General features: G+C 38.2%; 5 protein-coding genes and 1 pseudogene across 5 annotated transcripts in view; 1 reads left to right on the forward strand and 5 right to left on the reverse strand.

Annotated features, from left to right (window-relative positions):
* The window catches only part of LOC104745244 (nuclear pore complex protein NUP1-like), a gene marked incomplete in the record, with an annotated part of 6,861 nt that extends 2,657 nt beyond the window's left edge, over positions 1–4,204 (reverse strand). The window contains 8 exon segments of the mRNA XM_019237209.1: positions 809–1,262; positions 1,449–2,063; positions 2,151–2,228; positions 2,308–2,601; positions 2,705–2,876; positions 3,099–3,211; positions 3,327–3,373; positions 3,686–4,204. Of these exon segments, the coding sequence (XP_019092754.1) occupies positions 809–1,262; positions 1,449–2,063; positions 2,151–2,228; positions 2,308–2,601; positions 2,705–2,876; positions 3,099–3,211; positions 3,327–3,373; positions 3,686–4,001 (2,089 nt within the window).
* Positions 4,550–8,023, reverse strand: LOC104745245 (calcium-dependent protein kinase 2-like). The gene is made up of 7 exons (XM_010466443.2): positions 6,301–8,023; positions 6,064–6,207; positions 5,827–5,979; positions 5,603–5,718; positions 5,343–5,510; positions 4,997–5,221; positions 4,550–4,837 (listed from the first exon to the last, which is right to left on the reverse strand). The coding sequence occupies exons 1-7, from the start codon at positions 7,370–7,372 to the stop codon at positions 4,724–4,726; spliced, it is 1,992 nt and encodes a 663-aa protein (XP_010464745.1). The 5' UTR covers positions 7,373–8,023; the 3' UTR covers positions 4,550–4,723.
* On the reverse strand, positions 8,122–10,522 carry LOC104745247 (ABC transporter I family member 6, chloroplastic). The gene is made up of 6 exons (XM_010466444.2): positions 10,049–10,522; positions 9,889–9,939; positions 9,549–9,770; positions 9,276–9,398; positions 8,608–8,784; positions 8,122–8,472 (listed from the first exon to the last, which is right to left on the reverse strand). Exons 1-6 carry the CDS (start codon positions 10,409–10,411, stop codon positions 8,389–8,391), a joined length of 1,020 nt encoding a protein of 339 aa, XP_010464746.1. The 5' UTR covers positions 10,412–10,522; the 3' UTR covers positions 8,122–8,388.
* LOC104745249 (protein RESTRICTED TEV MOVEMENT 2-like) lies at positions 10,778–12,533 on the forward strand. The gene is made up of 2 exons (XM_010466446.1): positions 10,778–10,987; positions 11,073–12,533. Exons 1-2 carry the CDS (start codon positions 10,849–10,851, stop codon positions 12,395–12,397), a joined length of 1,464 nt encoding a protein of 487 aa, XP_010464748.1. The 5' UTR covers positions 10,778–10,848; the 3' UTR covers positions 12,398–12,533.
* LOC104745248 (DNA gyrase subunit A, chloroplastic/mitochondrial) lies at positions 12,505–20,316 on the reverse strand. The gene is made up of 27 exons (XM_010466445.2): positions 19,763–20,316; positions 19,588–19,657; positions 19,434–19,499; positions 19,169–19,270; positions 18,906–18,950; positions 18,732–18,830; positions 18,504–18,590; positions 18,302–18,372; positions 17,720–17,828; positions 17,533–17,595; positions 17,343–17,408; positions 17,139–17,227; positions 16,605–16,653; positions 16,386–16,472; positions 16,191–16,284; positions 15,828–15,898; positions 15,651–15,740; positions 15,109–15,234; positions 14,860–15,017; positions 14,678–14,759; positions 14,410–14,574; positions 14,229–14,330; positions 14,020–14,156; positions 13,794–13,911; positions 13,649–13,703; positions 12,857–12,956; positions 12,505–12,771 (listed from the first exon to the last, which is right to left on the reverse strand). The coding sequence occupies exons 1-27, from the start codon at positions 20,185–20,187 to the stop codon at positions 12,645–12,647; spliced, it is 2,853 nt and encodes a 950-aa protein (XP_010464747.1). The 5' UTR covers positions 20,188–20,316; the 3' UTR covers positions 12,505–12,644.
* Positions 22,668–24,057, reverse strand: part of LOC104748115 — a 3,236-nt pseudogene continuing 1,846 nt past the window's right edge.

The raw sequence follows: 24,057 nt of genomic DNA on the forward strand, positions 1-24,057 counted from the left end.
ATGTGCTGCCACCAACCACAGAGGATGTCCCACCAAATATATTTTTACCTGCATCTGCCACAGCAGGAGATGAGCTTCCAAACACAAAACCTGGCGTGCTTTTATTTTCTGAGGACTTAGCACCAAAACCGCTGCCAGTGCTCGGCTCTGCTGAAGCCATTCCACCAAACTTGAAAGTGTTTGTATTTTCAAATGTTGACTTTTTTACTTCAGACTCCTTTGAGATCTGTCCGCTAGATTGAGTTACAGCTGGCGCAGAAAATGGAGCTGCATGTTCCCCAAATTTGAAAGGTGATGTAGAAGAGGCGGGTGGTGCTGCAGTTGATTGTGAGTTGCTATCGTTACTGGTATTAGCAGGCAACTTTCCAAATATACTAGAGGAACTGGGAGTGGCGGCAAGAGATTGCACAGTTGACGGAACATCACCCACAGAATTATTGGAAGGTATACTTGAGATAGTAGGTGGGAAGGAAGGGACTGAACTAAGAGACCAATTATTTGGAGGTGGACTGACAGCGTTTGCTCCAGCTGAGAATATACTACCATTGAGGGTTGATGCAGCTGAGGTAGTTGACTCAGCTCCAGAAGCACTGTTGCTGAAAGTTTTCTTTGATTCAGTTGGTTTTGCCCAACCCTCTGATACTCCAAAACCAGTGCTGCAACACGAAGAAAGAGAGTCAGAAGCCAGTAAAATATTTCATAACCAATATGGGTGAGCTTCGCTAGTTAATAGACACGAGATGGAATAAGTGCCTATCAAACTAGGCCAAAAATAGTCATGCCACCAACCTGCTCGTCTCATTTAACATGATGTCTGCAGATGCACCAGCGTTTTGATTTAACAAGTCAGTGGCAGCCGGTGATGAGAAGAAGCTGGGAAATACAGCATCAGCTTTTTTAGGCTCTTCGAGAGAAATAACTTTCTCTTTTGAGGTAAGCTTGCTAGGAGAAATACTCGATTTGTCAGTCTCTTGTATGAACTTTGAAGTTGGCTCTGAGGCCATATTACTTTGCTGAACAGCTTCAGTGGGCAAAGCCGAGAACTTGAACCTTCCAGTTTCCAAAGATCCATTAGAAGTACCCTGAGATGCGACACCATTAGATATATATGATGTAGAGGGCATCGCTTCAGAGGGAGTAAGTAGTTTCTCCCCATTAGGCATGCTGATACGACTTTTCTCTACTTTGAAGACATTCTGTTTTTCTACCACTTCAAAGGGAGTAGATGCCGCACCATGATCATCATCCAAATCCAAGAAATCCTGCATTATCGCAGTTGTATATATAGACTGGTCAAAGGTGTGCCATAAAGATATTGAGAAAGGAGAAATATGAATGAACAACATAATATTTGCAGCTAGAGAGGTGTTAGGGCTGGCATTTTAGGATTGCCCGCTTTGACATTAACATTCTGGAAATATAACTATAAGAAATAAAAAAAAGTATACCTCATGCGCACTCATTCGAAATGCTCTCTTTTTTGGAGGATGCTCTACAAACGAATTCGTGAGAGGCAAATAGGCACCTTTACCAAGAGTCTCCTGATCTTGAGTGGAACCTGTTTTGCTTGTGCCATCAACAGTACCACCAGTCTTCTCACTCGGGGCCAAAACCTCTCTGGAGCCACTCTCTCTAGATTTTTCCTGCTTTTGATAGCTAGAATCTGGCATATTTTCCTTCTTCTCAGGAAGATTATCCAAGAACTTTGGTGCCTCCACATTCTGTAGGCTTTTGAGTGCGGGACCACGTAGCATGGATGGTGATAACTTACTTGGTGATTTCTCCCTTGGTGAGACCAGATAATCAAGCTTTTGAAATATTTTTGAAGCCATCTCACTGGACTGGGTAGGAACAAGGTTAAAACTTGAACCAGGATTATTCTCTGCACTGTCTCTAGATGTATGTGTAGTTTTTTGTCCACCATTGGCACGGACAGAAAGTGGGCTCTCAGAAGCAGGAAGAGCCAAGCTTCGGGACGAAAGGTTAGATTTTTGACGAATCCTCCTTACAGGGCCCACAGATCCTACGTCATTATCTAAGACTGAGCTCCTCCGTTTAAGACCCTACAAAATTAAATAAAAGTCATGTGAATACTTTGTTTCAGAGAATAATCTGAAACCCGTTTAATGCATAGTCAAAAATGTTCTCACCGATTGAAACCCTTGCCTAGAACCAGAAGGTAAGCTACCTTCCCATGTACCTGGAGATGCTTGAAAAAGAGACCCAATCTGGAAAAAAAAAAGAACATTATGTAAAATTGGAAGCAAGTAGAAAGCTTCATAAATAATTATGGCTCAAAACTAAAACCTTCACAGTGGACTGAGGCCTAGAGTATGGTGTTCTGGCCATGCTATAAACAGCAGATCTTCCCCGAGATCTAGGGGTGACAAAACCATTTTCCAAAGGTCTTTGTCCAGAAGACTTTGGTACCAGTGACATTGTAGGTGACTTCTGCGGAAACGGGGTTCTGTTCAGGAAAACAGAATCTTCCCTACCAGCTTGACCACGCAATCCCAACATAGAAGGAGTAACTTCTGAAGGTCGGCTACCCATGTAGGCCTTGGCAATCTGTGCTGGCGAATCAACACACTCGACGAGTGCCTGGTAAGGATGTCATCAACAACAAAAATATTAACAACTCGAACTTGTATGAAGCTCAGCTAAAACAGACTAGCATATCTAATACGTCTAACAACTTTCTTACTCTCGAACTTCCAGGAGGTGTCGAAACAATGGCGTTCATACTTCCATTATTTAGATGCGTCCTATCCCTCTCATGTGATGGCGGATGTCTCACAACAATATTCGCTTCATTCACAGTGGATGAATCAGCAGCTTTTGAACGCAGCAAGGTAGTTAATCGATCAACTTCAGACCTGTAAAATCATCGAAAGTGATCAACAGATTTTCAAAACATAAAAGTTTCACTATAGTTCAAAACGCCAACAGGTCTAGACATGTTGAAATGAACACACCAAAAAGAAAAACGAGAAACAATAATAGGGAGTTTATATTCAATTTATGAAATGTTGAATCAATCAACAGATTAAGAAATTCTAATTGCATTAGGAGGAAATAGTTACTCTATTGTAGTGTACCTTGTAAAAGTTTTCCCCTGTAAGATTTTCTCAAGATCTGTAAATCCATCTTTGGTTTGATCAACAGATGCATTTGTATCTTCCCTCCGAATCAAATCACTCTTCATAGACAGCTTCACATAGACCACATCAATAGATAAAACATATGTTAAACTACATAGGATTAAAAAAAAATGGAAATCCAAAGAAAGAAGATATTTCATCTAAAGATAAAGCTAATTTACTTACATTGGAGACGTCCTGTTTGTGTTTTACCTTCTTCTCCAGATTCACATCTGGTCCATGATAACAGAAACAATACACATTAACAACGTCCACTTAGAAAAGCGAACAAATAATTCAATAAGTGACTGCTAGCAACAACCGTCTAATTAATACATAAACAACCTGGCTAAGTACTTGAACATTCCAACAACTTTTATGAACTTCTTAGTTCTGAATCACTTAAAAAAAAAAACAAAGGGCAAATCTAAACGCTAAATAAAAATCTACAACTCCTAAATCAAACTTCTCTAAGTATCTTAGAAACTGCGAATGAGATTTAAAAAAAAAAAATTTTGCATCGAATAAAGCAACAAACCCCATACCTCTTTCTGGAAGCTGCTTCTGCTGCTCCGGAGACTGTGTAGGCGTCTCACCTGAGACAAGGCGTTTACGGAAAACCGAAGCGAAGAGCCTATGAGCACTATAAGTAATAAGCCTCTGAGCCGGATCCACCAATTTCGACAACCAGCCGCCGCCTCTGTCATCTCCGCCACCAAGTCCAGAGTTCCTCACAGAAGTCGGTGGTCGATCATACGGAGTTTTCTGAGACCTTCGAGCCGTCGGCTTCCGAGCCTTTCCACCGGTTCCATATCCGCCGCCGTAAGGGTTGCTGCTTTCACCGCGTGCCGCGCTCGCCATTAAGCCACCCAACGAAAAAGAAACTGAGAAACGAATCTAGGGTTACAACGAACCTTTCCGCCTAAGGAAAAATCGAAACAAACTTATTGAGAAAAGAGGGATTTGAAAAAAAGAATTCGGTGAAATTAGGGTTTTTTTCTAATTTGTGGCACCAAAATCGAGACGAAAGAGCGAACCCGAAGAAACAAAAAAAAAAACAATTGTTTTAGGGTACCAAAAAATAAATTTTTAAAAAACAAAAAAAAACGAGAGGAGCGTAAAGCAACGCACCTTGAAAAGGGTATATTCGTCTTTCCAATAAAGAAAACACTACCGATAGCGACCGTCACATAAAATAAGGACACAGATCATTCTCGTCCGTGAGATGGAACTCATCTGATGGTTAAGATTTAGCGTTTGACAATACTCCAGTCACACTAAAAAATATCTCCGACTGAAACGGTGAGACTTAGTGGGCTGGGCTTTATTGGACAATTAGGCCCCACAACCACTCACTCGCGGATGAAAATTAAAAATAAAATAACAAATAACAAATGGCAGCAAAAAAGTTACAGACAAAAGCTATGTGTATATGCATAAAAGTACACAGTACAAGAAAACAGATTTACCTAAACCAGTCTAACTGACAATGTCTCATCAAAAATGTTGAGAAGAAAACACAATCAATGATCATCTCATTCATAAAAAATAATAGACGAAGCTCTTGTTGTAATATCTGAAAACTAATGTTTCAGAGATATGCTAATGCTGTTCTCTAAACCCATCTTCACTGGTCCTCCCATTATGCTTCCTTTCTGCATCATTGCCACAAACTCGTTGTAGTCTATTCTCCCGTCCTGCACCAACGACGATTCAATGTTTTTTAAGATGTCTTATCAATGTGACTCTAATGTTAGGAATGATATAATGCGTTTATTTGTTGTGGCTCATCATTGTTGGAAACATAAATGCAGTTTCAGAAAGAGATGAGAAGGTATGAGAAAAGGAGCTTTTACCTTGTCTTGATCAACATCACGCATCATTTCTTCTATGCGGGCATCTTCAACGCCAAACTCCTCGCAGGCTTGTTGAAGCTCGTCCGGGGTAATGAAGCCGCTCTCATCCTTGTCAAAGTAGGAGAATGCAGCGAACAAATGGTCCTCTCTCTCTATTTTGTTTAGATGCAATGTGGCTGCTATGAACTCTTTGTAGTCTATTGTTCCGCTATTGTCTACATCAGCCTGAATTAGACGAAACAGAACATACACGATTATTGCAAAAAAGTGGAACTAGAGATCAGGAACTTCTACCACCAAACCAGTTGAATCATTGAAGTTTGGAATTCAAAGTATTGATACTTACTGCTTGCATTAGATCAAGAATTTCTGACTCTTTGAGATTGGCACCAACTCGTTTTAGTCCTGCTTTCAGTTCTTCGAAAGTTATCTGACCACTATTGTCAGCGTCAATCATCTTAAACATTTCTTTCAAACCAGCTATTTCTTCTTCAGATAAGCTCTCGGCTATGACCTGCAAAAAGTTTAAGAAAGAGGCAAAACTTATTATATCTTCTGTGTTTTCTTTCTTTGGGATCTTGTTTCGAATTAGAAAGACAAACTTACTCTTAGAGCCATTTTCTTGAACTTGTTCATTGCAGAAAATTGCTTCATACGGCTCAGAACAGCAGAGTCCAAAGGTTTATCTGGAGCCACACCATCAATTTGTACCCATGGATGACCTGTTCAGAAACAAAACTCCTTGAGATGAAGCAGAACGTTGAAGTTCAAATACAAAAATGCATTTGGAAAATCACCTCTAGCATATGTTTGTGAGACAATAGACTTACATAATACTTGATGCGCGGTTAGTCTTCGCTTGGGGTCGCGAACAAGCATTTTCCTGACCAAGTCTTTTGCACTTTCAGAGATGCTTGGCCATGGATCAGATGAAAAGTCAAGATCTCCATGAAGGACCTGCTCGAAAATACCTTGTTCGGTTTCTGTATAGTTCATGGAAACAACATTTGCTTCAGAGCCTAAAAAGAACAATCATATGCATTTATCTACAATAGGATCTTTCTTACCTGCCCAAAAAGGAGGAACTCCGCTTAACAAAATGTAAACAATCACACCAGCACTCCACACATCTGATTCAGGACCATAACGCTTTCTAAGAACCTCTGGAGCTACGTAATACGGACTACCAACAACATCTGTAAAAACCTCATCTGCAAAAGTGGAAAAAAATTACAATTCAAGAATCAAACGTAGCTGTTGTAAACTAAAAGATCAAAGACAAAAGCAACCATATAAATGCAAACCTGGCTTAAAGAACATTGAAAGTCCAAAGTCAATCGTTTTCAAGAGAGAGTCTTCCTCTTTACTAACAAATAGAAAATTCTCAGGCTTGAGGTCTCGATGCATGACACCAAGAGAGTGACAAGCCTCTAGAACCCCAACAATGGTTCTGGCAAGATCAGCAGCTTTCCTCTCTGTGTAATGTCCACGTTGAATAATCCTATCAAAAAGCTCTCCACCAGAGCACAACTCCATCACAAGGTGTACCGCCACAACATCCTCATAAGCTCCTTTAATGGAAATAACATTTGGATGACCAGCCAAGTGATGCATTATTTGAATCTCTCTTCTCACATCTTCAACGTCCTCATCAGTTAAAAGCTTCCTCTTGGAAATCGACTTGCAAGCATACTCGTTCCCGGTACCTTTCTCAAGGCACAAAAACGTTGTCCCAAATTGCCCTTGTCCAAGTTTCCTTCCTAATGAATAGAACTCTTTAAAGTTTTCAGTTTTCCTCTGTAACACTGACTCAGTTCTAAGCCCTGCACTGGACACTCTCCTCATATGCTTAGGATTCTTAGGTTCAGTTTTCGTCTCCGGCTTGGATTCAGACTTTGTTTCTGGTACTGTCGCATCCGGCTTGGATTCAGACTTTGTTTCTGGTACTGTCGCCTCCGTCTTGGATTCAGACTTTGTTTCTGGTACTGTCGTCTCCGGCTTGGATTCAGACTTTGTCTCTGGTTGTGTTGTCTCCGGCTGCACAAGAACTTGCTGCTTGGTCTCTTCAGGAAGAGCTCTCTGTTTGCTTTCATCAGGAAGAGCTTTCTGCTTGGTTTCTTCAGGTTTGATCTCTGGACCAGGTTTTGATATGGTTTCAGGATTGGTCCTTGGGTTTGGCATTGTGATAGGCTCAGGGGGCTTATACTGGACTTGATCAGGTGCTGGTTCTGAAACTGCTTGTTTGGCAACTTCTGCTTTACCATGAGAAGAAGAAGAAGCTTGCTCAGCTCCAAGCCGTGGTCGCCACATTGCAGCCGTGACAGTTTGCAAGAAACCATTGCCAGAAATGTTTGGTCCAACGCAAACATTACCCATCAAAATATCTCTCTACCTTATATAATATCCAAACACTACACTCAAGCTCACCACATCAAGATCTGATCAAAAGAAGACAAATTTGATCTGATCTGATCTCATTCCTAATGATCATAGACACTATAAGTGAAAGTCAAATCTCTTATAATCTAAGACTTGGGTTCTATTCTCCAACGATAATAGGATTGATTTGATCACTCGGGGATCAGGCAATGATTTTAAAACTCCGAAAACAGATGGAACAAGCCAAAGAAAAACCTACTCAAGTTTTCCACAACAACAATCAATAGGCCAAAAGATACTGCACAAGACAAAAGGATGATGGGGAAAATTAAAAAAAATTCAAAGGAATCCAATAACAGAGAGAAGCGATGCAATGAAACGAATCCAGACAAAGGAAATTATCTGAAAACAAAGAGACCGATCTGGGATGAAAAAGAAACACAAGAATGGTTTGGTTTGGTCGGAAAATAAGCGTGGGAAATCAAGGGATGGCTTATTAGCACTACATTTGCATAAAACCTTAATCTTGTCTGATAAGTCAAATTGTGGAGAAGATGAAGATGATGAATGAGATGATTAATCGTGTTTGAAAAAACGCGTTTGGGTTTAATCATCAGCGAATTTTGCGTTCCCCTTGTCTTAATTAATGTGTATTTTTTTTTTCCCCAATTCCAGCATCAGCAGGCGATATAAATAATCAGAGTAATTTTACTTCGTCTATCTCATAAAGTAATTTAGAACATTGGTAATGACATAATCTGAACATAATGGATTATTAACTGAACTTGTAGTTTGTTAGTTACAAAAAGGTATGTAAAGAACTGTTCAGAAACAAAACCCAATAAAGTAGTTTCTCATGCAAACACCAATGATGCCAAAAGAAACCTACGGGTCAAAGGTTGTAGTGACAAATTTGATTTTCCAATTATCAGCTTTAGCCTCCATCGTCTTTGACCCATATATAACCAACGTCTCTCAAATAAGGAAGACATGCTATGGATGATCTGCGATAACTAACCCGATATCGCTTTGTAGCCTTCCTTTTCCAGTAGTTTGGCCAATGTGTTGTCTCCGGTTTTAATGATTCTTCCGTTCTCCTGAAACCCCAGCAACATACATCAACCACCAATACAAAACAAAAATTGAAGTGACTCGGATTTTGGTCATAAAATCCGAGCCAATATGATCTTTGTGGACCTAGTAAAGAAGGCAGGTTTGGCTATAATACTCACCATGATGTGTATTTGAGTTGGTTTGATGTAGTCAAGTAGGCGTTGATAGTGGGTTATCATCAGAACAGAGTTTTTTGGTGTCAAAAGTCCATTCACCGCCTTTGCCACATCCTGAAGTGCATCAACATCCAACCCTGAATCAATCTCGTCCAGTATAGCCAACTCGGCTCCAAGGACCTGCAAGGACAGGAAGAACGTTACCAACTGTTGCATTAGTGTACTTCAAAGAGGAAAACAAACAAATCAACTATGTTCATGTTTATCAATAAACCATAAATTCCCACTCCTCGGGACTCAGGACTCAAGAAAATGGCCTCTGGTTTCGAGCCTTAGAGTAACTACCCTGACATTCTTAGGCCAAAGCACAAACAGTATAGAAGCTCCAGATAAGGTTAAGTCTCCATTGCTTGCAGTTGCAGATATTTTAAGAACATATAAGGAAGATATGAAGAGATATAACCGTGTCCTTTCAGCTAACTGCAGTCAAATAGTTTTTATAGAATACTAACTGCTAGCGTAATTTCCACGTTGGTTTATGAAAATACATGTACCTGCTTAAGCAATTCTACCCAAATATCTTGATATTTCTAATTATTAGCCTTGCCGTTTTAACATGATAAGAAGCATGTGGTCACAACTGAGAAACAAGGGAAAAATGAAAGCAATACCGCTAACTGTAGAATCTCGTTGCGTTTCCTTTCGCCGCCACTAAATCCTTCATTGACATTTCTGTTGAGAAAATCAGTCTTCATATTCACAACTTCAAGTTTTGACACTAAGTGGCTGTAGAACTGCATAAACCATGTGAAATCAGTAAGAACTAAGACCAAAAATAAGCAAATAGACAGTTTGAGCAACGGGGACCAATTGGCACAGTGGAAAACAACAACAAGTAAGAAACAATACTAACTAAATCCAAATCCTCTAATTAGGCAAAGCACCTGAATTGGATCAAGCTCTGGCTGACCGAGCTTTCTTTTACGAGCATTGAACGCCATATTCAAGAAATCCATATTGCTAACACCAGGGATCTCAACTGGAGACTGGAAACTCATGAAGAGACCAGCAAGAGACCTATCCTCTGGCTCCATGTCAAGTAGATTCTCCCCTTTAAACACAATACTCCCTCCCGTCACTTCATAATCAGGATGGCCAACAAGAACCTACAACAAATAAAGCTCAATGAGAAAAAACAAACACGACTATACAACCACAAAGAACTATCCTGAGATACAAGATAACAGATTAAATCATATTCAAACACCAGTAAAAAAAGTTCACCTTGGAAAAAGTGCTCTTCCCTGAACCGTTCTTCCCCATCACTGCGTGAATCTATGAAACCACGAAAGAAGCCATAGATTACAATCAGCAGAATCAAAAACGTATCTATGGCTTAAAATTCAAGTCAATTTAGAAAACTTCGGGTTAATTTGATACGAACCTCTCCTTCATAGACAACCAAATTGACACCTTTGAGTATCTCCTGCCTCGATTCAGAAATCACAGCTCTCAAATCCCTAACCTCAAGCAACGGGATCCTACCTCCGTCATCGCGATCTTCCACCAACGAATCCGAATCAACGGCTGAGGATACCGAAGACGCAGCGGTAATAGTTACTGAACAACGAGTGGTTCTCAGGGTTGGAGCAGCGGCGGCGGAATTAGCTCGGAGATTGCAGAAGAGAACCCGAGACGGCGAAGTTCCAAGCCGAACTCGCTGAGTAGGAGGAGGAGGAGATGAAACAGTTGGAACGAATTGAGCGATAGAGTAAGCCTGACGGAGCTGTAGATTAACGCCGGCCATGGAGACAAATAAAATTGCGGCGGAAGAAGACGGTGGAGGTTAAGTTATTATCCGGTGAGTGTTTGTGGTTAGGTCCAAGGGAATCTTTAATTTCACGTGTTGAATGCCACGTTGTATATATATAGGCGCTATTAGCTAAAAAGGAAATAAATAAATAAAACGACGTCACTTTGTGTTGATACGGCATCTTCTTCAAACCTTAAAAAGCTTCTTTCCTTGAAGTACAAGAAACCCATATATTACATTTGATATGAGAGAGACCTTGGGATGAAGAAACAGACAAAGTCAATACCCTAAAGCAATCCTAAACCCAAACCTTCCCATTGCTTCTAACTGTATCTTATATACAACATTCAAACACATGTTTCTATGTTTCATATTCAGTTCGGTTTATTACTTTACTTAAAAGTTTCAATTTTTTTTTTCCTGATTGTTACATGGCTGCGATGTTCAAGAGACCAAGGCCTGCCGGTGGTCGTCACCCGCCACCGCTGGCTCCAACTGTGAGCAGTTTCAAACCGAGAGCTCAATGGACTAACTCCGGATCTTCCATTTTCCTCTACGTCAATCTTCCTGGTCTTTTTTTCTTCTTATTTCTTGTGTTTTGTGTCTTTTGAGTTCAATCTTTATGAATTTCTTGTTTATTGTGTGGAATGGACAGGCTTTTATAGTGATCAAATAGTAATAAAGAGGGATGAGAGGACGAGGACTGTCCAGATTCAAGGCCAGCGACCGCTCTCTGCTCAGACTAAGGCTCGTTTCAATGAATCTTACCGTGTCCCCGAGACCTGTGACATGACTAAATGGAGCACGTCCTTCTCACATGGACTCTTGACGATCGAGTTTCCAGCGATCGTGGAAGGTGACAAAAAGGAGAAAGCAGTCCACGATCAGGGGAAAAATGGACAGAGGTCTAATGAGGAGAAAAGTAGTCCTAATGGGAGTACCTTGGCACGAAAGAAACCTTTGAACGAGGAGAAACAAGCGGGGACAAGTAAAGAGAAAGCTACTCCAACGTTGAATGAAGAAAAACCCAAAACGTATAAGTCAGTGGTTGAGAGTAAAAGAGAGGTACCAACGGGCAGTCGTGAGAAGTCTGAACCGAAAGTTCAAGCAGGAGAAGCGATCCCTAACGTAAGGGGCAAGGAGAGTCCGAAAGAAGAGAAGGTGGTTGAGAGAAAGGAGGCTGCTCAAATGGGTCAGCAGAAGATTATACAGAAATTGAAGGAAGAAGAGGCTAAACGTTCACCAACCCTTGGTACTAGCACCTTAAAACCCAAGGTACGTGCGATAGAAGAGGAAGTAAAGGTGGGAAAGAAAGATGCTGATTTAAGTCAGAATAAGACTGGACAAATGGTGAAGGAGAAAGAGATTATACGTAAATCACCGGCCGTTGATGCTAGCTTGGGACCTAAGGTACAAGCTAAACTTGTTGAGAAGAAGGGAGATGGTGAAATAGGTCAGAAGCTGAAAGAGGGAGGAAAGATTAACGTGGGACAAAAGGAACAAAGGAAATACACAAAACCAGTTGTTGGTGATGAGGCAAGAAGAACAGAGAAAAAAACGAATCAACCAGAGCCTGAGCTAAAACCAAAAGAGGGAGATGAACGAACCGAACTGGATGTTGATGATGGCTTGATAAACAAGCAGGATGAGAAAAGGGAGAAGGTTGGAGATATAGTAAGTGAAGGAGAGATCGAAGAGATAGTGGAGCCAAAAAAGATAGAGGAAACCGGTTCAGCCAAAGATACAGGAGATCATAAGGATAATGCTGAAGTTGTGAAACCAGAAACCGGTCCATTACTAGCCAAAGAAGGGCAAACGAAGACCAACATGGATCCTCCTCCTACAGTAGGAGTAAGAGGAATGGGTGAAGAAGAGAGCCGGACATATGACATATCTTTGGTGAATGTTGGCGCAGCTGCTCTTGTGATTATGGGCTTTGGTGCTTATGTCTTTGTACCACTTGTAAAATATTTCTCTTGATTTGGCTAACAAGAAAACAAAAGTGATAAACTGTTGGTTTAGCATAACAAGAGTTAATTGTTTCAACTTTTCTGAAAAATGATATTAAACAAAAGAAAATGTGAAACTGATTAATGTTAATAACTAACTTCGATAATGATTTTCTCTTCTCGTAGTTTAGTAACATAGGAAAACAAAAAGACGAAGAGAGGACTATGTACTGAACTGATCATGGTCACAAAAACTGGTTGAATTGGAATTGTAAAATTTACAGGCTAACGGCTTCTACGGTTCCATTACTTGGAATCTCCTCTGTATCTTCTTCATCAGCTGCAGAGATCAGAGAAGCAGATTGGATCTTCCCGGCATGATCTAGCCGCATAAGAATCACTCCCCTGAGAAATTAATAATCAAATGAGAAAACATAAACATAAACAGTAGGAATGTCTGTCAAATGAAGGGAATAAACATATACTGTACCGTGCTCTACGAGATTGGATGGAGATATCCCTGACTTTGATCCGGTTCACAGTTCCGCTTTGACTCACCAGAACTACTTGCTCATCGCTCTCTCCATCCTCTGCAAAAAAACAACCATTGGTGAGATTCTATATAAACAGCAAATACAGAACATATAAATCCTTATATCTGAGAGAGTGTATATTTACCAGCTAAGGAGTAACCAACCACGAAAACAGCAGCCAAACAATCATCTTCCGCAAACTGAGATGAAAGGAAAAAAGATAAATAAACAAACAAACCTAATAAAAGATGATAAACAAACCTAATAAATGATAATAATCCAGATCATACCTTGCATCCAACTAAACCAACCCTGTTCAACCGCGAACGCTTGAAGCTACTCAGAGAAACACGCTTTCCGTAGCCATTCTCACAGACGAATAATAGCCATGGACCAGTGGTTTGTTTCCTGCATTTGTTTTGGGTTAACAAAGTAAAGAAGACAGTTAAACATTAACTAAAGTGATGAGAAGTTTCTAGAGCAAATTTCAGCAGATATAACTTAAGAAAAACGTACACAGTTGAAATATCTTTCGACTTCTCTTCCATATCTTTCCGCAGAGATGCAGGTATGATGTCCATGCTCGCCATCTTATCCTCTTTCCTAAGTCTCATGGCAGTCACTCCTTTTGTATTTCTGCTCAGTGTACGAACCTAGTACACACAACAGTCATAAGAGTTTGCTCATGTAACAAACCTTTACTTGGAAAAAGAATCGAGAACCACAACTTANAGAGAGTGTATATTTACCAGCTAAGGAGTAACCAACCACGAAAACAGCAGCCAAACAATCATCTTCCGCAAACTGAGATGAAAGGAAAAAAGATAAATAAACAAACAAACCTAATAAAAGATGATAAACAAACCTAATAAATGATAATAATCCAGATCATACCTTGCATCCAACTAAACCAACCCTGTTCAACCGCGAACGCTTGAAGCTACTCAGAGAAACACGCTTTCCGTAGCCATTCTCACAGACGAATAATAGCCATGGACCAGTGGTTTGTTTCCTGCATTTGTTTTGGGTTAACAAAGTAAAGAAGACAGTTAAACATTAACTAAAGTGATGAGAAGTTTCTAGAGCAAATTTCAGCAGATATAACTTAAGAAAAACGTACACAGTTGAAATATCTTTCGACTTCTCTTCCATATCTTTCCGCAGAGATGCAGGTATGATGTCCATGCTCGCCATCTTATCCTCTTTCCTAAGTCTCATGGCAGTCACTCCTTTTGTATTTCTGCTCAGTGTACGAACCTAGTACACAACAGTCATTAGAGTTTGCTCATGTAACAAACCTTGGAAAAAGAATCGAGAACCACAACTTACACCATCACATGTACTCAAGACGACCATTCCATTTTGGGACGCCATGGCCACAAGATCATCGCTTGAGCAACAACGAACCCATTTCAATTCATCACCAGAATTCTAAAGACAAATAATTATCTTAGAATGACCTTGTTAGGAAGACTGTCCCCAAAATTAGACTAGAGAAAAAGGGACAAACCAATTGAATTGCTATGATTCCAGTTGAGCGTATTCCTGAGAATAGTTTCAAAGATACTTTCTTGATGCAGCCATTCACTGTAAGCATCAGGAGATAGCGGTCTTCAGCAAACTCACTAACCGGAACGATAGAGGTTACTCTTTCACCTTCCGACATGGATAATATCTGTTTACCCAAGTCACATAAATACAGCGAAACATTAGTCTTTCACAGAATTGTAATATTTTTTAGCAGACGGAAAACATAGATACACAAATATGTAAATTACCTGAACCAAAGGTGTGCCAGCTGCATTGCGGGAGCATTCTGGAATTTTATACGCACGGGTCGAGTAAACTATGCCCCGATCGCTGAATGTAGAACAAGTACAAGCAATAAATTACACAACAAGGCAGAAAAATCAAAATCCATGTGTATGGCAAACACAAAGTTGATTTTCGTTAAACATACCTGAAGAAGAGGACATGGTCATGTGCATTACAAACAAGAAAATCAGACATTGCATCATCAACTCTCAGTTTCCCAACAGATTTGCCAATCGTTCCACGATGCTGAAGATTGAATGTATCAGGCTTCATCCTCTTCACATAACCCTTTTCGCTGATAGCCTATAATCATCCAGAAATCAAGAGTTACAAAACAAACAACAAAGTTTTCAGAGTTGAGAAACTTTATAGGTTTAATAAGTATGAAACAAACCATCAGCATCTCTTCATTTGGAATAACATCTATATCTTCCAGATCACCACTGTCAGAATCCTCCAACATTGAACGCCTGGGACTTGAGAATCTGTCCTTCAGCTCTATTGCTTCTTGTTCGATTAACTAAAGAAAACGAAGGGAAGAAAGTAGTAAGCAACATGAAAATGAAGTAAACGAAGCAAAGAACTATTTTTTGGTTACAAGAATATCATCATGTATCAGCAATTTTCCTAACATTGGCCCAGAACAGCAACATATATGTACAGTACGCAGCTTTACAAATATAAAAGTAAGCACCAATTACTGTTTCTTGAGTAAACAGAGGGGACCATTTTAGCAAACAAGAAATAGAAAAAAGAATTAGAATCATTTTACCACATCGTTATACATGGACCAGAGTTTGAACCTCAGTGGACTCAAACAATCAATATTACAAAATTAGAGTATATATACTGTGGCATCTATCATTCTAACAGCGTCTACGTGTTCTAATATCTTCAGCCAAAAGTAATAGATAACAAAAAAAGTGAGTACGTCACCTTTAAGATATTTGTCCGGGTTGATAATAGCGACTCCAACTTTGTAATTTGCTCTGTCAGTGAACTACTCTCATCAGTAAACTTTTTCCGCTGCATACATATGTAGGGATAATCTAGTTAGAGCATTTTCAGGCTTTCAAGTTTCATAAAATGAACTTAGAGAGAATAAGAAAGCACCTCAAGAGCAGTTAGCCTTCGAAGACTTATCTCCAGTATAGCATCAGCTTGTTTCTCAGACAGACCATATTCTACATACGTAAATGTTTGAATATGTTAGTTTTGAATCTATTGTATCTTCCTTACATAGAGACTTAAGAATCATAAATCCCTAAGAAAACTTTATCATAAACGTCAAATCTTACAATGTATGAGACTCCAGCACTTCCACATAAAAGACAAGAAATATATTATGTTCGTCAAATATAACTATGGACAATTTTATCACAAGATGTATTCTTTTGATAGTGAGGATCCTAGACTAATCATATGCAGTCCAAGAGTGTCAAATAGAGTATGTTCTCAAAGTAAAATAGAACTCACCGCTCTGTAAAGCAGCAGCAGCAGACGAATGACTTGAGGCGCTTTTGATGAGATGGATTACTTGATCCATATTGTCAAGTCCAACCACAATACCCTAAGTATATATACAATGAAGATATTAGAAGAAAAGCTTTACATAGTGGGATAATGGTCTTCATGCGCTAAGTTAAGAAAGTCAAACATTTCTAAACACACCTCAATAATATGCTTTCGCTGTTGGGCATGTGAAAGCTTGAATCTTGCACGCCTTTCGACAACAGAACATCTGAAGTCTATAAAGGCCTACACACAAGCACGAAACAGAAATTTGTGATTGCAGTAGCAATGATTTAGACATTCTATCTCTGATCTTCACTTTTCTATTACTCCTAGTGGGCTATGTAGATAAATGATACTACAAAGACAAGTAGTTACCTGAAGTAAATCTTTCAAACCCATTAGCTTGGGTTCTCCATCACATATACTGTAAAAGACGTATATTACAATCCAGTTATGATCATTAGAAGCTTCACATACTCATTAGAAGAGTTTTAACGAGTCATCCTGGGAAACCCCCAAGTTTCTATTATATGCCCATTCTATCAAGAAATACAAGAATTTCTATCATACTACCCTATTCCATGACCCACCCATATGTCTCCCAATAACTAATTTCATTACTGAGATATAAGAGAAGCTGTTGGTTAATGCATTCAACTATACCCATCTTAAATCCAGAATTCTAGTTGACAACGATCCTTATCCTTAAGGTTTCTAGAAGGGATATATAGTAGTGTTCCAAAAAAATTGCCGAACTGAAAGACTTTGTTGGTAAACTTTTATACAGAAACTGCAATAGTTTCTCTAGATAACAAATGTGGATTTTATTCTCTGTTTCTTCCACAACTATGATGTCTTGGGTTATATACAACAACAGGCAAAATAAAATGTTACTTCAAAGCAACTCACCCAACCATATTGCAGCTAAAGCTTGATTGAAGGGCAGTATGCCGGTAAAGATTATTTAGCACAAGTGCAGGATCTCCTCCTCGTTTGAGCTATAGAGAAGTATTTGGATATTATGTCAAAATCATTACCTTCCAATACGAAAATTTAAAGCAGACAAATACATGATACATCATACACCTAAGTGCAGAGAAAGATGTGTAATACCTCAATAACCACACGCATCCCATTACGATCACTCTCGTCACGTATGTCACTTATGCCCTCTAGCGTCTGAAATTAACAAACACCTAACATGAATAAATGAAAAAGAGACTTTGCAAGCATCTAAGGGAAGTTATATACTAGATGTAAGTGAAGCAAAAATAAACGTTAGATGTTGCAAGTTTAGTTGTACCTTATTTTCAACAAGTTCGGCAATCTTCTGGACAAGCGTAGCTTTATTTGTCTGGTAAGGAATCTGCAATAAATTCACAATCAAGGCATTACTCTACTGTTTTTTACCATTATGATACTGCTAATAAACCTTTTCGACTCCTCCTTGGAGATCTGTACATTAATCTGAAAATAACTAAATTGATCACCTCTGTGATAATAACTGCATTCCGCTTTGTCTTTGCATCCAGCAATTCAACTTCAGCTTTTCCTCTAACTACAACACGCCCTCGGCCAGTTCGGTAAGCATCCAAAACCCTAGACAATCCACACAACATAAGGATCCGACATTACAAAAGCAAATGGCATATGCAAACTGTTATATTTTCTTGATAAAAGTATTCAACAAACTTGAAAATAATTTTGGATGAGCAAATGAACTACACAACATGTAAGCTTTCTAAAACATAAAAACTCAGAAATACATGATAATTGAAAAAAATGCATAAGACAGACAAATAAAGGAAGACTATTTACTGAACCATCCTCTTCACTCAATTTTTAGGTACCCTACATAGGTACAGCTTCTGGAATCTGTTAGTCATCGATCTAAACAAAAAAAAATGTTTTCCCATTTCCGAATAAAAAAAAGTTTAAAAATTTAGAAGTGTGTCCTTCTATTTGATCCTATAGATAGCATGCCATGCTCATATACGAGAATTTACTAAATCAAGTACTGCCTACTCACAAAAAAATAGCAAAGGAGGAGAAACTGGAAAGCAAAGAGTTACCCAAGGTTTCCCATTATTATTCCTCCAGTTGGAAAGTCAGGTGCAGGCATGTATTCCAGCAGTTCTTGCAGCTGGCCAGACAAAGAAGAAAGTGGAAACAAAATCTTATAAGTTGTCTACTTATAAAGCAGAGAAGTTTCAACCGTAAAAAAGACCCACAATATTGACAGTCACAGAAAAGCAAAGAGGAAATGAATGATACCGTTGCTTCTGGATTATGGATTAAAGCGCAAAGCACGTCTACCAACTCCCCAAGATTATGAGGGGGAATATTTGTTGCCATGCCAACCTAAACAATGTGAAATGATCAAGATTCAATTGCATATAACATCTCATACAGCAGAGAAAGAAAAAAAATTCATGAGATTAATTATAGAAACCTAGAACAAAACTAAGGGATTCAGATTCAAGATTTGTTTGATTATTTTACCGCAATCCCAGAAGCTCCATTTAACAACAAAGCAGGAAGACGAGCAGGCAACACTGCTGGTTCTTTTTGCGAGTTATCAAAATTGGCCACAAAATCAACCTGCAAACCAAAAAAGGTTAAGGACCATCTAGTTGAACATCGATAAAGTTGGCAATAAGTCAATAGTGAGGTTACCGTATCTTGGTCCAGATCAGACAATAATACTGCCTCTGCCAGTGGCTGTAGAAACAAATAGGAACAATAAGCTGAAAGACACTAATAAAAAATACATGTTCATCTAAAGACAAGAGAAGAAGTAGAGATGAGAGAAACAGTATAGAGTATAGACAGCCAAGGGAAAAGGAACCAATTATAACAAAAGGATCCTCGAACGAAAAAGTGAACTGCATGGAAAACCATTATCAATTTGAGTAAAAAGCAAGGTGAAAAGCACTCACATCAAGTCTGCACTCAGTGTAACGCATAGCTGCAGGAGGATCCGCATCTATTGAGCCAAAATTTCCATGGCCTTGGATAAGTGGACATCTCAAAGAGAAATTCTGTAACAACCAAGATGAAAAAGAAAAAAACGAATGCATTAAGATAAAAAAAAAGAGCGAAACAACTTTGGGAAGAATCATGTCGTGGCTGAAAAGGAAAACATTATTTGAATACTAAAACTACATGAACATGGATTGAGACATTCGTAGTTGCTTAATTTACCTGAGCCATCCTAACAAGAGAATCATAAACAGCCGTATCTCCATGCGGATGAAATTTACCAAGAACCTGAAAAATTACAGAACCCAAAAGCACAATCGTTCTTGAGAATAAGGAAATCGAAGGAGGAAAACATCTCGAAAAAATCAACAGTTACCTCTCCAACAACTCTAGCACATTTCTTGTATGGTTTTTTAGATGACATCCCCAATTCATGCATAGCAAAGCTGGAAGACAAATAAACGAACTTCAGAAACTAACACATTCACTGAATTAAGTAGCTTTCAAAAAAAAAATATTAAGTAGCTTTAAGAGGAACGAAGTCACTCAACAGAATTCTCCGATGTACTGGTTTCAGACCATCTCTAACATCAGGCAAAGCGCGTCCAAGCAAAACAGAGAGCGCATACGACATGTACGACTCAGTAGCTTCCTTATGAAGCTCAAAAGGCACAATACGAGAATCGTCATTAGAAACCACCAAACCGCCATTATTGGACCCAGAGTCCTCCTTGAGCTGCTCATCGGCGCGCTTAGCAGCACCGACGACGAACTTATCGGACCGGGGATTACGAGAAGAGAAGAAACGGACGGCGGAGGGTTCAGTGCGGCGGAGACGGCATAATGGGTCGGCGAGGGGAAATCGGTAGAAAGAGCGGCGAAGGAGAGAGGAAGAGAGACGGAGAGTGGAAGAGAGAGACATGAGAGAGTTGGGATTAGGGATTGATGCAGTGGAATGGCATAATAATGGAGTCATGCCCCAGAAAGGGTTTTAGGGATTTTTTTACAAGTGATAAAAGGATTAGAAAGGTAAAACCCTAGAGAGTGAGCCACACCGGAGGATTTTTCCCAGGCGCCAATTTCAAGACTTTTGGGCGGAGGGGGCTTTCTGTCCAAACATAAAACATCTATGACATTTTGTGATATCTGTTAGTTTTATTTCTCAAAGGAAAAATGTTTGTAAGCTACTTGAGGTATACTCCAACACATAGCCACACATACAAACAATATAAATGTCTTGTTAACTACGTTAACTATTGTCATCACATAAGGACATCCATAAACATACATAGGTTATATGTACAACACCATAAACATTCAACTCCGGTGGTTGGTTCGCCGGAATCCAGCGTTGACCAGTATTGACCGATATTGACCAGTTTTAACCGGTGTTGACCAGTGTTGACCAGCATTGACCAGAAAAAAAAAATAATAAAAAAAATTTATTCTTTTCTTTTTTCCTAAAAATAATTTTTTTTTCATGTATTTTTGATAAATAAATAAAATGATAAATGATTTGTATAATTTACTAAAACAAAATATAACAACAAAAAGTTATACAACAAAATTTTATGTGTAGTAGATTTTTTCATAAAACTATAACAAATATATACCTTTTCCTTTTAACAATTATTTTTTGTTTTGAATTTTCAAAGGTAGAGATTTTAAATATATCTTCTTTCTCTTTACTTATTTATAAGATTATGTCATTTGAAATATATTCAAGGAATTGCCAACAATTTCTTTGATTTTACAAAACCAACCTTTGATTTTACAAAATCAACTTTTGTTTTTTAAGTATTTTCTAGATATATGCCTTTCATTTAAATAAATACAATTTTCATTATTTTCTTCCTTTCTTCTTCTTATTAAAAATAAAGAAATAGTTGCCAATGTCTTGTAGATATTTCAAACGATATAATCTTATAAATAAGTAAATATATATATATATATATTTTTTTTTTTTTTAAATCCCCACCTTTGAAAATACAAAATAAAAAATGATTTTTGAAAAGAAAAGGTATATATTTGTTATAGTTTTATGAAAAAATCTACTACATATAAAATTTTGGTGGTATAGTTTTATTATATTATTCTTTGTATATTTTTTGTATTAACAAAATTAGTTACTAGATATACCACAATTTTTTTTGTCATATAATTTTTACTTTTTTTTGGTATATAATTGTCTTGTATATTTTTTGTTGTATAACTTTTTGTTGTTATATTTTGTTTTTGTAAATTATACAAATCATTTATCTTTTTATTTATTTAACAAAAATACATGAAAAAAATAATTTTATTTTTAGGAAAAAAAGAAAAAAATATATTTAATTTTTTTTTTCTGGTCAACGCCGGTCAACATTGGTCAACGCCGGTTAAAACTGGTCAATATCGGTCAATACTGGTCAACGCCGGATTCTGGTGAACCAACCACCGGAATTGAATGTTTATGGTGTTGTACACATAACCTATGTTTGTTTATGGATGTCCTTACGTGATGACAATAGTTGACGTAGTTAACAAGACATTTATATTGTTTGTATGTGTGGCTATGTGTTGGGGTATACCTCAAGTAGCTGACAAACATTTTTCCTTGATTATTCAACCAATTTACTCCCTTTTGTTGTATGTACCTAACAAACAAATATGAACTTTATATTTAAATGAGGAATATTTTTTATATAATTCTCTACAAATAATCAACTAATAAATACAAAATTTAGTTATATTTTTCATTTATTTCTCTACAAATAATCAAACCCGCGAGTCTTCCCGCTAACCTGTTGTTACTTAGCAAGGCGAGCTTAGATATAAAATTGAAAAATAATTTTAATATTTTTTATTCTCAAACAGTCGAAAAGGGGTCTCACGGACAAGTCTACACAGGTTGCAGGTTTTAGCGGACAAACCCATGTGGGTCACGGATTTAGCGGGCAAGCCTATGCGAGCAGGGGTGGACATTTAAACCAAACTGAACCAACCAAACCTAAACCGACCCAAACCGACCTAAACCAAATCCAATCCTANTAACAAAAATACATGAAAAAAATAATTTTATTTTTAGGAAAAAAAGAAAAAAATATTTTTTTTAAAATTTTTTTTTTCTGGTCAACGCCGGTCAACACTGGTCAACGCCGGTTAAAACTGGTCAATATCGGTCAATACTGGTCAACGCCGGATTCTGGTGAACCAACCACCGGAATTGAATGTTTATGGTGTTGTACACATAACCTATGTTTGTTTATGGATGTCCTTATGTGATGACAATAGTTGACGTAGTTAACAAGACATTTATATTGTTTGTATGTGTGGCTATGTGTTGGGGTATACCTCAAATAGCTGACAAACATTTTTCCTTTCTCAAATCACAAATTTTTGTTTTATTATTGAACACACTTAAAACGATGAATTAGATAACATTTTAGTTTAACCCCGAAGTTTGTGATTGTTCAATTTAGTCCAAAACAGTAGAGTAGATGATTTACATTATGTATTGTCAAAACAAACTCTTCGTAACAACAAAAAAATGTCAAGAGATGCATCAATTTTACAAACTTTGCAAAATCTCTCATGTATAAAAACTAAAAAGAGATGAACAAACAAGAATCAATAAAGCATGAGTATTAAAGAACAAAGATCCGAGTTTGAGTGTCATATCGGAAAAGAAACCAAAAAATCTGGTTTTGATCAGAGAAGAACACGAGCAGCGTCACCTGCTTCACAGATGAGAGCAGGTTTTCCTCCATTCAGATTCTTAGCAAACTCAGGTTGGGCCTTTTCATATTCATCCTTCACATATGAAGCAGCTTCCTCTGCTTTCTCTGCATCTACAAAGGCCACACAACATCCCCTGAACCCTGCACAACCGAGCACCATATACACCAGGAGCCTTCAGGAGAATCTTGTATAGCTGAATCAATGGCTCCGCACCTTCACCAAAACTCGCAGAATTTAAAACCAAATTTAAGAGACATATAGAAAGAGAATCATGTCTGTGACAGGTCACTTGTGGTATGTATACGCTTTAGGATATGTTACATTTTTGGGAGAGAAGAAAGGAAAAAGAGTGTACCGCATTCGTAATTCTCAATGGAACTCAAGCCGGATGCTGAAATTAGCTTTCCAAATTCTTCAAGATTACCTGCAGCCCAGGCTTCTCGTCCTGAAATATTAAGAATAACAAATCACAATCATTCAAACAAATCCGTATAACATCATAAAGAGGTTAATGAATCATTTCTGTACGTAAAGAAACTTCTGTAAGAATTCAAGAGCATTTGCCTTTGATAACCCGCATGTTTTCTGAGAAATAATGCTCTGCTCTTCTAGCTAAAACCGGTTCCAGCTCATGCTGCACGAACAAGTATGATTGTATTACATATTTATATAGGGATGGTTTAGGTGGAATCTGCTTTACCTCACAAGCTTAAGAATATTGTTTTCATACCTTGTGAGCTTCGTAGACCGCATGCTCAACTATTCAGTGGGACAGATACAGGCATGGCAATAAAGAAAAATCTTATCAGCATGCAACTAATAAGAGACATAAATTCCACACCCAAAAGTTTTTTTACCATTGCACAAGGTAGGTTCTAGCTCACTGTTCCCAGATGCACTGAAGAGAACACAAATCAAGAGAAGGTTGTTAATCTTGTGATGCAGAAATATCAGTAGAGAGAAATGGACTTTGCAGCATTTCCACGTCAAAAGAAGTGAATATGTAGATAGATATGTGAATTGAGCAGATTTGCACATACGTCAAAAGAACTTCTGCAGCCTCTCGACACTCAGAAACACGCAGATTATATCCTGGGTTGGTGGTCAATGCCTGCCTCAAGCCTGA

This window comes from Camelina sativa, chromosome 15, assembly GCF_000633955.1.
Source record: "Camelina sativa cultivar DH55 chromosome 15, Cs, whole genome shotgun sequence".
Taxonomy (NCBI): Eukaryota; Viridiplantae; Streptophyta; class Magnoliopsida; order Brassicales; family Brassicaceae; genus Camelina; species Camelina sativa.